General features: G+C 29.3%; 1 protein-coding gene across 1 annotated transcript in view; it reads right to left on the bottom strand.

Annotated features, from left to right (window-relative positions):
* LOC111620450 (carbonic anhydrase-related protein-like) overlaps positions 1–15,117 on the bottom strand; it is a 28,339-nt gene extending 13,222 nt beyond the window's left edge. Inside the window, exon 1 of the mRNA XM_023362373.1 lies at positions 15,045–15,117. Coding sequence (XP_023218141.1) covers positions 15,045–15,117 — 73 coding nt within the window. The remainder of the gene's footprint in view (positions 1–15,044) is intronic.
* Positions 15,118–15,716: the final 599 nt, after the last annotated feature.

The raw sequence follows: 15,716 nt of genomic DNA, 5'->3' as shown, positions 1-15,716 counted from the left end.
AGTAAGGACATAGAGGCAAATAAATTTTTAAAAGTTTTACTTTAAATCGTAAAGTTTAAGTAGGTAGTAATTATCTTCAAATTTTTTAAATCCATTTTTTTGTTTATTAAAATAATTATTGAAATTGTTTTGCATAAAGTTAGTTATAATTTATCAAAAATCGAGAATACATCTTAAAAGTTTTTAATTTATAAACTGTTTTTATAAACATTTATAAACTTCTTAATTTCTCAACACTTTCATACTTAATACTAAAATATGATTTGATGCAGAAAAAGGCTTTTGCACAATGTAAGACTTTTTAGAAACAATAAAATTCAATCACTTTTAAAAAGTTCCTGGAAAATTGCTCGTCGGGATTTAATCTTAGGTTCATCAAATTATTCTGACTAATTCCCGGGTCACGCGGAAATTTTTAAAAATTAAAAAAGTATATTTTCTCTACTTCTCTTAATTTTTGTTTTATCGTCCTGTTAATGAACGTAATAACCAAATTTAATTCGATGGATTAAAAGTTTGAAGGACGATTTATTACGTAAAATAATGTACGACTGTGATATCGATATTTTGTTTCGATCTAAATTTGAAGTTAAATACTCTACATTTCATTGCGCCGTATCATAATTCATTTATTGCTTTATTGGAAAATGTCGAATTAGGAAATTAGGGTATATTTATTTAGGTCAAATAATTAAATTTTAAAGATATCCCGGAAAATTTTGTTATCTTTTCGCTTTACAATAACCTAATTTTATTGTAAAATAACTAGTTTATATATTCTTATATAAATTCTTCTGTATAACATTCAAAAGTTTTTTGAAGAAATTTTTAGAAATTGTTTTTAAACATTGACAATTTGATTAAAATCTGATAACCTTAATATGAACTGTTTACTATGTATAATATAATCTTTCGTTATAAAATATTATATGGCATAAATTTGAAAACAGATAACTAACGTAACTTTTTCATTTATTTATTGAGTTTTAGTGTGTTAGGTATCTAAAAATGTAATCAATAAAGATCATTAATATATTTTTCACATTAAAGCATGTATTTATTTATAAGTCGAATTAATTATTTATTTGATCTTTATTTATTTCTTTAATTAATTTATTTCATTAAGTTTACAGAAAACGTCTGGTTAGACATTTAATTTTCACCTCTCTACAAAAACATACATCTAAAAACAAACAACAAATCTTAAAAGAGATACAGAGCTTTTTTGCATTTTATTTTAAAATCGGGGAAGTCAAGATATAAAAATTGACTTTCATTATGCCTTTTTTTTAATACATTTAATTAACTATTATGTTATTCATTAATTGTAAAGAAAAATTACGAGATTATAATATAATCCACTTAGAACGACGCTAAAAATCAATTTATGATATATATTTTACAAGATTCTTTTCTCATTCTCGTTCTTTCTGATAGATTATATTGTCGATTATGCAATTACCAAACACTGAAACTTTATATATAACACAACTTTATGTCTTTTCTAGGAAAGCGTTCAACTTTTACACAATTAAGTGAAATTTGTAGACCTTATTAGAATCAAACTTATTAATCTTTATTCCATTAAAATGAAAATTTTATTAACAATTAATATAACTTTTTAATAGATTTAATAAGAAACAATGCTTATTTGAAAGAATATAATTTTATTAAGTTGTTAAGTACATAAACTTTATAAAATGTCATTAGGTTATAACTTTTTCATACCTTGTAGCAGCGTTTTTGCGTTAAAGCGTTGATGGCGTTTATAGATATTCCTTAAAAGGACCGACAAAACAATTCCAGGAAAAGAGTTTGCTAGACAAAGAATTGAGATATGAAGTACTAATAATAGTTTAGTGAATGTAGATCACGAAGTTTTACATTTAAATGTATTAAAGCGACTTATTGTTCTTTAGTAAATATCTATTGAAGGACAATAACTGTAAGGGTAAGGTTTCACCTTACCCTTACAGTTATTGTTCTCCAATACCCTTATTTGGAGAAACTTGCATTGTTTCTCCAAATAAGCATTTCTGTGTTATTAATCTTTATAGTGAAACAAAAAATATAAAAGTATAGACTACGTACAGTACATATTCTTACAAGAAAAAATAAACAAGTATTTCTAACACATTCAAACATATATATATCCTGTACATATGTGTGTGAGTAACCTGTGTATAGACTATATTCAATATATAAATATTAGTTTATAACTTGGATTTTAAAATTAAATTTTTAAACTAATATAATAATTTTGTACAAAGGATAGAAAATTTTACTTAAGTAAAATATTTTTATATTGATGAAATATATTTTGTATAGGTCTAACAAATAACTTGAAATCTAATTTTTTATCGATTAGCATTAAGTAATTAAGAAATAAATCTCATTCGATTCTTTTAATTAAAGTCGTTGTGTAAATGTTAAGAGTGTGATGGAAAGTTCATTAGAAATTGCCTTATTTGCAATATAAAAAAATTTGGGTTCCTTTGGTAGCCTAAATATTTAATAGTAGGAAAAACTAGAGCATAATTTCTATATTAATAGTAAGGGGGGAAAAAAGGAAACAACAATTTACAATAAGATTTTTAAAAAGTTTATACAAGTTAATATAGAGCTTTTTCTTCACATCTTTAAACAATAGTTTATCAGATTATCTTTTCTTATTTAATTAAAGAGCTGGACAGAACGTTTGATAACCAATTTTAAATATTTTTGTCGTGTAATTAAAGAAAGTTTAGACAATTGATGATTCGGAAATAAATATATTGCTGCTTGAAACTCAAATAAAAATAAAATATATTTCAATATAAATATATTATTTCATTTTGTGTAATGAAAGAGTATTTTTCAATAATACAAAGATTTCCTTATTTATTTTTTGAAGAATATCAATGACACGGAAATATTATTTTAAAAATTCATTAACACAATAAAGTAAAACAAATAGAACGATTGCCTATCAGCGTTCGAAACGTCTCTTAAATATAACACAAATATTAATTCCAAACAACTAGAACATTTACGTACCTAAGGCAATACCTATTGCTGAATTCGAATATAGAAAATATAAATCTTATAAAAGACTATAACATTTTCAGTAAAACTGCATTTTATCCTTGAACAATATCATTAAACTTAAAAATACCTTAATTTATATTATTATGTGTTTGGATACTTTTTCCGTTGCAAATACGGAAAAAGTATCTAAACTACTTATTACTACTATCTATCTATCTAATAAGTAGTGTATCTAACATACACTACTTATTATAGGCATATCGAAAATTATTATTATTTTTAATCCAAGATAAAAACTAAACTGTAATTTACATTTTTTAAGTGTTTCAGTCTAGTTGTTAATTCGATTGAATTTTATTAATTACAGTACATTTAAGTGATTAAAACTGTAAGTTATGTGAAGTATAGGCTAAATTATACGTTGAAGCATGTAAAAATCTAGCCATTATACAATCTTTTATAAATTTTCTGAAAATACTATTTATACTTAACAATATAACAATATAAAATAATAATTATTAACAATATAAAATAATAATTAATACTGGAGATTAAACAATGATATGTAAAATAATTGCATGGCCGAAAAAAAGAAAACTCGAATTAAATAGAAAGCCAATTTTCTAATAATTAAAACTTATTCAAGGCGATTGTTTTAAATATCTACCTTCTTGAAAATATTGATCCTGCAACAATATATAATAATATGTTCAAGTATACCGGAGTCTTGATTAGGAGAGATTGGGAGAATCCCAAACTACCAGGAAGTTGAATTTTAGTTTGTAAGCTTAATTTTAGTTTAGTTTATTTTAGTTAGTTGAATTTTAGTTTGTAAGATAAAAAACGCATATCTTTTTTATCGAGTAATACGCCAATCTATTGACTACTGTACAGTACGTGACATTAAAAAAAATCTTTTCCAAAAATAAAAATCCAGCAACAAGTAGCTTAACTTTCCCGGCAATATTTGGTGGCGCTATCTGTTGTGATATTTTGTTTTAAAATCTTTTTATATTTTTAACTATTATAAAATGGTAAAACGCTTAATTTTGAGGGTAGGGATGGGTTTTATATAAAACTGTAAATGCTAATAACGAGTAAAATCGACATTAAATCCGATCCTACTCAATATACACACGATCTTCCTTTATCCCCTCGACCTTCAATCTTCAGAAATTTTTGATAAGAAGCACAAGAATTATTAAACTTTAAACAGGGTGAACAAAATCGAGCTCCTCACACACAAACTATACATACAAAAATTACCCCTGAATTTTTTTGTAATTCTCGACGTTTCAAGGTGTTCTAAGTCCAAAAATGCAAAAGTCTTGAGGGGGTCATTTTTTGACCGGTTGCCATACTTTTCTTCTATTATATAAAACAGTAGGAAAGTAAAGCACCAGATAATTGAATGACGGTATTCCCCTGTAACGCGGGATAAAAGCCGGCAGTATCTAGAGCGACGATGGAAACTAGAAAGTAGCTGAAATTTTACAGACAAATTTTTTAAATTTAAATTTAATGATTGGAGATATTCATTAGAAATGAAATATAACAAGTTCGTCAATTTATAGAAAAAGAAAATGAATATCTCCAATATTGAATCACTAAAATTTTACATTGCCACGATCAGGATTTGCTCCTGACCACCTAAAATTGTAGAGTATTACGAGAAAAACTGAATAAATATACCATAAATTAAACCTCGTGAAACAATTTAGAACACTATTTTCACGAAAAAGTGTCTACAGTTTCCATGTTTGATTCTAATCAGCTTTGGAGAGAGAGACGTTATCGTATCTACATTTTGATATATGGTAAATATATAACACAAATTATATTATTATCCACAATTGTAAAATTATCTGAAAAGTTCGTGTGATACTTGTGTTAAACACTTATCTGGAAAAAAGTATCTTTCAAAATCAACGCGTTTTTAGCTGCACGAAACGTGGAGAAAACTTACGAACTCAACAACATATGCCGTTATTGCGTGACTGATAGGAATCATAACGCAACATGACAGTGCTGCCAATATTTTATTTTTTTACAATATTTTATGTCCAGCTTTTTTCGGCGTTCGGGATTCTCTCCAGTCACCTCTACATTTTCTATTTTTTATTCATTAACTAGCTGCCATGACCCGCTTCGCTGGGTTTTTATTTGTATTTAATATAGTTTTTTATATATATATAAAAGACTGTTTTTCTAAGTAATCTAGAATCTAGCTGCAAGGACTCGCTTCGCTGGGCAAAAAGTAACGATAGCGAAGATTAAGATAATTACATTATAGCCGATCTTATCCGTTTTCACACAATGCAAGAATTAGGTCCCCCGTTACCAGACTAATTAGAGAATTTTTACATCCAGTCAAACGAACTATTTTCAATTTGATCAATTTTTTGGAACGTTTACAATCGTTCTATAATCGAACCAATTCGAATTTAAATTCGAATTCGAAAATGTTTAAGATCGAAATAGAAAATCTTCCACTTTCAACCACTTTCAAGCCCATATCTCCCGCACCCTTATAGCTATCGAGACGCAACCACCATAGTGCACGAATGGAGACTTGGGGCTACTACCACATACAAACACCATTCATGTGGGATGATATATATATATATATATAGATTTTACAACTGCTAATGCTCTGACAAGCAAAAAACGTCTATCTTAAACGATATTCCTGATTAAAAGCAATCGATAAAACTAATCAATAAAATTTTTTAAAACATATAGTCAATCCGAATTTCAATTTGAGTGTTATTTGTTTATTGCATAAGTGGCAGTCAGTCTGGATGTTGTACGTCACTGGACTACTGAACGGACAAGCTCGGTTTCTATCTATAGTTTGAAGTCCATCCAATTCTCTTTTGCAAGGGCTGCTGAAGGCAGTGACACATTCAGAAAGAAGCACCCCCAAAATAGCAGTGGAACGTTGATCCGAATGATTCTATTTTATAATTTTAATTTTGCAATAACTGTATTTTTACTGATTTTTAATTATCGAAAGGGTACAGAATATCGTTATTGAAAACCAGTTCTGAGTATTACCACACAGTTCATGCAAAATATATTCATGTACCACACAACTGATATGCTTCTTAATTACGTGAAATTTATATTTAATGGGTTTTTAAAATACTCTTCTTATATTTTCAGATCGATATTTATCATTACAAAACTTTTATAATTTAAAAACTGATATTTTTTAATTTTCCTCCTACAACATTTGATTTAAGTATAAATAACTATAATAAACACTGTTTAGTTAAATTTTTAAGTTCATTACCCTAGTATTAAAACGAATGTATAAATATTATACAGTATACCTTATTGTGCAGGCGGAAAATATTGATTTTCATCTATCATTTCTTACTTTATATATTTATAAACTTGCGGTAAAAAATTAAATACGTTGAACGGCGAATTTTTTTCACTGTTTAATTGTCAACAATACATTAAGCTGTCACAGATTTTTATTTGATTTATGGTCTTATCAACTTGTAGATCTTTTACGCTTAATAGCTGTAACATAAAAAAAGATAATATTAAATGTAAATAATAAAACATTTGTTATATTTTCCTCTCTGAATACCATTATTATTTAACGCTATATTTATATATCTTATTTAAGAAAAAGTGTCAATATTTTTATTATTAATAATTAATAAAACAATTAATTAATGTTTAAAGAATTAATTGCCTCTTGCTGGTAATTACAGTAATTGCTAAGTCTATTTGTTTCTTTAGAAATATGTCCATTTATTCGTATATATTCTATTATTTTTCTTAAATATATTTTTAAAATATTTATAAGTCTATCTGTTTTATTTATAAACAGAGAATACTTTTGTGGAATTTCACAAAAAATAATTCTGTATGAAAATAGCTATCACAGAGAAAACACTTCACATCTGAGAATATCAACGAATTTTCTCATTTATTTAAATTATTTTAAAATATGAAATTTAACAATCCACTGTTAAACTTATTTAATTTTTTACCGCAAGTTTATAAATATATAAAGTAAAAATAAAGTAAGAAATGACAGATGAAAATCAATATTTTCCGCCTGCATAATAAGGTATACTAAGATATTTATAATTATACATTCGTTTTAATACTAGGATAATAAACTTAAAGATTAAACTACTTTCACTATAATTCAATTATTGTATTTAAAATCAGATAAAATTCTTTACTTGATTTTGTAAACAGTAGCGTAACTCGAAAGAAATAAGATAATCATTTTGTCCTCTTTGCATTATCTTATTTATATAAAATATTATTAATTATTTCTATGAAATCCCAAGCTTGTTTTGTTTTTAAATTAATAAAACATTAAATATATTTATTTATTTTTACTCCTTCCATAGGAGTTCTTCCTTTTAATCATATCTATTATGGGTTTTGACAGGCCCACAAAGGGGATCGGCCGACATATTCTGGACAGATCACCCATGAAAAAATTCATTTGATTCAGGGTTTTCCATAATGGTAAATTGATACCTTCACCGCCTCGACCGTCCTGCCGCATGTAGAAATTATTTATGATGTACAGTTTATATATACAGATACACATATACATGATATACAGTTTATATAAAGTGTTATTTATTATAAAATTAAAAAAAGCAAGTTTTAAATTTTAGACAAGTAATATTTTTTTATTTTTATATATGGAATTTATTATTCGTTTATTGACTAATAAAATATATGCATTTTTTTATTTATGTAAAGAATGAGCTTTTGGAGCATGAATAAAAGTTTTGCAAATTAATTTCATTTATATACAAAACTATATTAAAATTTCAAAAACTCCTAATAAATAATGTAATAAATTTACGTCTTATTTTAAGCAATTAAATTAAAAGTATTTTTATAATTAACAAAAATTAAATAAAATTAATAACAAAAATTTAAATGTACTAAACCAAAATAGTAGTTGGTTAAGAATATTTAATCAAGTTATAAACTATGATATAATAATAAAAATAAAATACAAGTATATCGCTCAACATGTTGTGATACGATTTTGATTTTTTAAGCTAGCGCCCAATTTTATAAAGATTTTTTTAATCACGCATAAAACTTTTTCAATTTTATGTTTATAACAAAATTAATTTATCATCAAGATTTGTATTAGAAAACCATTTCAAAATTGCTTAATATCGCAAAATAGTCACATAAATCGCGACTCTTCTGTAAATACAATAGGTTCTTAGGTTATATGATATCTGACAAAATATGACATTTAATGTGAAATAAACAGTGAAGTCTACATGCTGTAATTTTAAATCTCTTATAAATAATAAGATAGACTTAAAATAAAAATATAACGGCATTGTGATAAAGTCACAATGCCGTTATATTTTTATACGTCCTAGTACTAAAATGTATTAATTAAAAATATATGCTTTCTACCTCAAATTAGTACTTTTCCGTTAGCAATGAAGTCGTACCGATCATCTATCTAACTCCTTTCAGGGAAATTCTTTTTTAATTTGAAATAACGTGACTTTCAGTTTGCATCGGAAGTTCGTATATAGTTAATCGGGCCTATTGCCCCAAGCTTTCTATATCTGCTGTTGACTTTCATGTATCTAACTCCATTCTCAAGATTAAGGAAGGGCAGACGACAGACGGATGAACGACAGTGGAAATTTATAGGTCTACAATTTTTTCAAATTGCAGCCCAACTAGCGGCGAAGCTAATTGTTATGAAATAGACAGGCTGAAATGCTAAATAATGTGGATCGCCAGTTAAAAATTCTTGCGCGATTATAACTTAGATAAAAGGAAAAAATTTTGTTTATATACATCGTATAACTATTAAGTTTTAAATTGTTTTTATTGAAATTATTTATGTACGTTGTATATTTTAATACTAGGACATATTAAAACAAACATTAAGATTTTTAATAAAATAATATACTGTAATAAACGAAGTTGTGTATACAATATAAAGAATACGCTATAAATTATTGGACAAAACTATTTATTTTTATGAAGTAAATGAATATTCTCACTGATAACAGATTACAATCTGTCCCAATTATTAAATAATTACTATTATTAACTGTAGTCATTAACCATAGTTATTATATGCTTTTATTCAGCATTTCCTCTAATACACATGTAAAACCTGCGAAAATCAAATTCTCTGTTCTTATTGCTGATTATAGTATCTGTTTTTTAAACATACTAAACATTCTTTGATGAAATTCAGCTGCGGAGAATACGGCGGTAAAAATTTGTAAGTGATCCCTTGTTCAGATAAATATGATACGATTATTTCGGAATAGTTGAATTTTATGTTGTCCATTATTAAACAAAATCCCGAAAATCTACTCTTTACGTCATTGCCATAATCACCCAGAGAAAAAGGAAATAATTTATCATTGTAGGAACCTGTGTTATATGTAAGAATTCCTGAGAAAGTCAAATAGCAAAAGGGCTTACGTTTCTTTCCTTGTTCTATGGACAGGTTATTATTTCTTCGAGCGAATATTCGCAATGTCTGTGCTTGGGCAGGTTATCCCAGTTTCATCTAAAAAGCAATTCTGAATTTGGAGTATTGATAATGATCATGTATAACATACTCTTTCTTTTAGTAATCTCGGATCGATAGTTGCGATACTAATATTCTTCAGACTCTTACCTGTGGTGTTGGCTTCTTTCAGATATCTGCATACCGAACTTCGACTTTTTCCTTATATTAATACTAGCAGATGAGCCCGGTGTTGCTCGGGCAAAAAATAACAACAGTAAAAATTAAGATTATTAGATTATTTTGTACTTCTAACCCTTCTACTATATTATATTATAGTATTTGATTTATATTTACAAAGGTTATCTTGCATGTTTATCACACCGAGTGCATAATCTAATGCATTTTAAAAATTCTTTAAACTGTGTACAGTAGCAGAATAAAGAATTTTTAAAATGTGTTAGACTGGTCATTTGGTGTGATAAACCCTTATGTAAGATAACCTTTTTATTTATATAGCCGATCTTACCCGTTTTCACTGGGTCAAGAATTATGTTTCCCCCTCTTCCAAGATTAATTAGAGAATTTTCAGATGAATCAAAAATATGTTTGATTTCCCACAAAATGCAAAAAACCACATCTAAAATAGTACAGTAGAAGCCGAGTTCTTCAGGGTAATCCTTAATCCTCTCCCTCTTTCCCATGGGGTGAAATTTCCAAAAATCCCTTCTTAGTGTACATTCTTATGAGGTACCCTGTGTGCCAAATTTCAACTTTCCACTCCTAACCATTTGGACTCTGTGCTCACTATTATTATTACTGTTGTTATGTTTTGTGAGTTATACTCGGTTCACACCGGTAGCTATGTACTACGCCGGACCAAAGTCAAGGCATAGCAACCAAAACAAAACTAAAATTAAAGAAGTGTGTCAGTGTGTGTGTCTGTATTCAGGAATTTCCTAACAATGTGGCATGTANTTAAAAAAATCTTGTAAAAATATTAGAATAATTGCTTATATATGATAATAGTGTTTAAATTTTGGCAACAGATTGTATAAACTACGTGGAAAGTATGTCCTCGTAAATATTGCCTTTATGGAAAAATTATTGGGCTGAAATTTGAAAGAATTTATGTCTACAATTTTTTCAAATTGTAGACATAAATAAGACCAAATATGGAAAGATTAAGGTCAGGAGGCCAGATTAACTATATATGAACTTCCGACACAAACCGAAAGTCACGTTAATTTAATTCAAAATTTTCTCCTAAAAGGAGTTAGATAGATAGTTGGCACGACTCTATTACTAACAGGAACAGTATGACGTACAGTGTCAAGACACCACTAAAAGAATTGAGAACATTCTGAAGAAACATTTCATCCTGGTATTGTTACGATATCACAATAAATAATAGCTCTTTAGAATTATTTTGGTTTATTTAGTTACGGCAACGCTACACCGTTCAGAAATGATAATACATATTATTGAAAATTATATTTAGTTTATTATTTTGTTAAATTTTTGCAAATGGATGGCGCTACGTGTAAATCAGAAAATCGAATGTAGCTAAAAATTAATTGATTTATAGAAATCCAATAGATATTTTGGGGTGAGATGTAGGACATTATCTAAGTTAAAAGTATGTAAACGTAAATACCGAGTTTTGTAGCAATTGGTCAAACAGCCTAGGAGTCTAAATCGAACATCCAAACAATCTTCATTTATATATATTGATTGTAGTTTTTTAACCTGGCATTGATGCCATCAGTAGTCAAGAAATTATCTGCCTGTATTATTTCGTGTAGTACAGAGGCATTTCTCTGTTTTTATCCTGCCATGTCTTTTTAAAAAGTCTTCCTCTATAATGTTATCGAGACTTGTTCCAATTTCTTCGAATTCGCGTATCGAGAGTCATAGCAGTGACTCTCCATCAAGTAAAAAGGTCACTGACCGACTATATATATGGAGAAATCATATTTGCCGATTTTCGGAGGTCGATTTCTCCACTTCCAAACGTGTAAAGTAGGCTAATTCTGAATATCTCGTTTGAAAGGTAATTGTTATCTTAGGTAATGTGCACAATTTCAAGATTTTCTATAAAGCAGTTGCCAAAACACGAACAATTGAAAAGTGCAAAAATTGTCAAAAAAGCTGTATTTTCTTCGTTTTCTTCAACCGGCACTGTAGACGATCGTGGAAAAAAAAAACTACTAGGTCCAGAAAGTTCAAATTTTAAACTTAAGCCGTCGTCGTTATCAGTGAGGTGCTCGCAAAACTTCCAGGTCGATAGGTTAAAGTTCACTGAGATTTCCTATAGAAATATTTCACTTTTATGGCTTAATTTTATTCTTAAAATTGCATCGAAAGAAATGAATTTTACTCAAAATCTTACTCAGAAGAACAAAAGCTCAAACGGAGAAGAGTCACTGCTGTGACTACACGAGATTGTATCACGAAGCTATAAGCAATACAATCGTGATCACATATTTTCATCGTTTTGTAAACTAATCTTTCCGAGAAATAGTTCGTAGTGTAGTAGTGGAAATGTTTATGGGTTCTTTAAAAGTACTGTACAGTACGTTATGAGGTAGAGAGGTTGCGGCCGTCGTATTCAGCCCAAGACGTGAACGGTGGACGGTCGAGCGCCGCCATCTGGCAATTCTAGAAGGTCGATAATGGCGTTCGCTACGTCTAGCATGATGAGTATAAGATAGGATTAAACTTCATTTTCTGTGTGTTTGGAGTTAAAATTATGACCTATTTTATTGCAATAATGATTATTTAAGCATTTACGAATAATATTGTAAAGAAACAGACGATTTTAATCCAAAAATTATTTAATTATTCAATTCTGTAGCAAGTGATGCGAAGTGCCTATAGAATTTACATATATTTATCTTCATAATAGCTTATCTTAAGGTAGGTTTGTTCTTCCACAGTATCTTCTACCATCAACAGCGTAATACATTTGTAAATTTTCTAAAACTTAATTTTCCGAGCTGCTTTTGAATTGACATAAGCCACTATGTCCCTCGCACAAAAGTATGATTTAGTCCTATCGTCCGATCGTACGGTAGGAGACATCACGCTAATTAAAAATAGTTATTTAGTGTTATTAAACATCCTATAAATACTCTAAAATAGTTTAATTTGTTTATTTAACTTCGCTGGTAACCCTCGATATTAAATGTAACGGCCATTTTTTTCAACAAATTTCCCGTGAGGAAATGCGCGACGTTTACTAACTTGTAAGTCACGTGATGTTGCGAACGTGCGCCGCAACGATTTTTTCTTGGAATTAAAACGTAAACCGTATACTTCTGCTTGCCGTGTACAAGTAACGTTTGAATTTGCGCCGCAACCTCTATTTCATGAGTGATGACATCGCGAATCATTGAAAGAAAACAGTCACGTGACTACATTAGTGATGCTCTTTTTCGACGAATTTGCGCCTAGTTTCAGATTTATTGAAAAGTTTTTTTTAATATTTTGTTACATTCGTGTGTAGATTATATACCATTTTCCTTCATTAGAAACAAAAATGTTTTATGGCAGATTATATTCGGAGATAAATGCAGAAGTTATACTGCAGTTCTGATTTTCATGCTATTTGCTTTATGTTCAGGAAATAGGAAACAGAGGAAGCAAATAAAGAGTAGAAAAAAGAAAACAAGAATAAAGAAAAGAATATAATGTTACAAATTTATACAAAATTACTTTCTAATTTTATGATCTTATTTTATGTGATGTAAATCTATCTGTACAATACTTCTAAAAACATTATTTTTCTTTTTTTGCATTTAGAGAGACAACTGAAAACTTATCGGGCTGTAATGTCCTTCGTTCCTAAAATAAATATATCTTATAGTCCTCAAGACTGCAGTCCATCTGAAGCAAATTAAGTTTGCCGCCAGATAAAACTGCATTAATAATTTCAAAATATAGTAGGGCTGTGGAGTCGCGTAAAAATCTACCTACTCCGACTCCGACCAGGAGCGGACTTGTTACCAAAAGAGACCCGGAAATTCTGATGCCCTCGCGTGACCTCAGAATAAAAGATTCAATAAACAGAGTTCTAATAAATAAAGATAGAACGTAGAAACTTTTTATTCCAAAGCTAAAAGACTCCTCTAAGTAATATATAAATATGTATTCGATAATTTTTATATTTTTCCGGCTGTTATATATAACAGAAGAAAAGTATAGCGCTCGGTCAAAAAATCACCCCTCCCAAATTTTTACATGTTTGGACTCGGGACACTGAAATTTCGAGATATAGAAAAAAGCCTTGAATCTTTTGCATATGTGTGGATGTTAGACTGTGTGTGTGATGCATGATTTTGTTCACCCTGTTTGAAGCCTAGTAATTTCTGTGGTCAGAGTGTTCAGAATCGGAGTCAGATGGTTTAACACAGGAGTTAGTTATTAAGCGTCAAAGTGGTTGAACTAAATCATGTCCCCATATACAATCTAACATTTTAGGCGAGAACATCTTAACGGGTTTTACTGTACTGTTACAATTATACATTATCTGTCTATAATACATAGACAGATAATGTATAATTGTAAAATAAACGCTTGTAAAAATGAGACATTGAGAACTAAATTCGAATTTTTGTGTTATGTGACACGAAACGTAAATATAATTTTTGTATATAAACTCTTTGGAATTATTACTACTAACATTTAATAGAAGTCATAATATGCGTTTGTATTCAAATGTACTTAAAAAAGGAGACAATTCGGGGAACATGTTCAGATTATTCAATTAATAAAACTTATCAATTTGTGTATTGTGTGTGCAGTGTTGGCTCTATTGTAACGTGCAGCTAAGGCGAAACTGACTTTTGTTGTCATGAAATATATATATATTTCACGCTTCCTTTTATGTACGAAGATCTGGTGGCAGAAACTGGATTTAACATAAGTGGAAAAATCTTCAAAAAATAAAATTACAAAAAGCAATTTGTACATAAAAATACTAAGCCTATCCGTGTTAAATAACGCTTATTCTACTTAGTAACAAATGAGTTAATAATTAATGATGTGAAAAAAAGCAAAATATGAATGACATGATGATTCAAAGATATGGAAACGACCTCAGGCCGTTCTCAGTTATCAAATGAGGTAAAAAGAGCATGACAGGAAACAATGTGTCGTCGACCAAGAGGATTAGTTTGAAAATGATAGTGCGTCGGTGTTTTAAACTATTCAAAGTAAGCAACTATAAGCCGTCCTCGAACTTTTGCACTATTCTTCTTCTTCATCTGGCATTATGAACCTTGAAGGCCCTTAGCCTCAGTCACAATCTTTCTTCATCTCGTTCAGTCTATAGCCTGCCTCTGCCAATCTTCGATTTGAGGTGTTGAAGATCTTCAGTGACCCCATCTATCCACCTTTTTCTGGGATGGCCTCTTGGCCTTTTCTCTTTCCCCTCATAGTGAAGCCCTCTTGAAGCTGTTGCCATTATAGGAAGCCTTACAACATGGCCTAGCCATTGTAATCTTCTGGCTTTAATCACCTGTCTGATCATGGGCTTTCTGTAGATTGTCTTCAGTTCCTGGTTTGTTCTTTTTCTCCATATTGGTCTCCATTATCCATTAACCATTCGAATCTCTGTAGTTGTCGATCCTCCTGCTTTGTCACTGACCATGTTTCACATCCATACAGAATCGCAGGTCTAATCAGCGACTCGTATAGTTAGTTTAGTCCTTTTACTAAAGAGTCTGCTTTTTAGTATGTTTGTGAGCTCCAAGTAGATTTTATTACTTTGTAGCAAGCGATCTTTTTCTTGATATTATTGTTTTTGTTTATGTCAGTCCCTAAATAGGCCTACTTGAAGGATTCCGTAGTGCTGAATGTCATATTGTCTGCGGTTAGATGTTCTTTGTGGGATCATCCCTTTTTAGAAATAACCATGTATTTAGTCTTCTCTTCATTAATGATCAGACCAATGCTCTTGGCAGCCGTTACTAATTTTGTTAATCTCATCACCTGCCCTTGAGATGCTCCAATTATGACAATGTCATCCGCATATGCTAGTAGTGACAGTTTGTTTTTTGAGCCATTTTCCATTTTCTTGTCTATCTCCTGGGCTATTCTGACAACTTTTTCTACAGCGATGTTAAAATCCTTACTTCACGTAGATATTTTATTATTTTTAAATTATATATAATATATATATATATATATA

The sequence above is a fragment of the Centruroides sculpturatus genome, unplaced genomic scaffold (assembly GCF_000671375.1).
Source record: "Centruroides sculpturatus isolate CEXI.00-Female unplaced genomic scaffold, Cexi_2.0 scaffold143, whole genome shotgun sequence".
Lineage (NCBI taxonomy): Eukaryota > Metazoa > Arthropoda > Arachnida > Scorpiones > Buthidae > Centruroides > Centruroides sculpturatus.
This window is presented reverse-complemented; position numbering and strand designations above follow the sequence as displayed.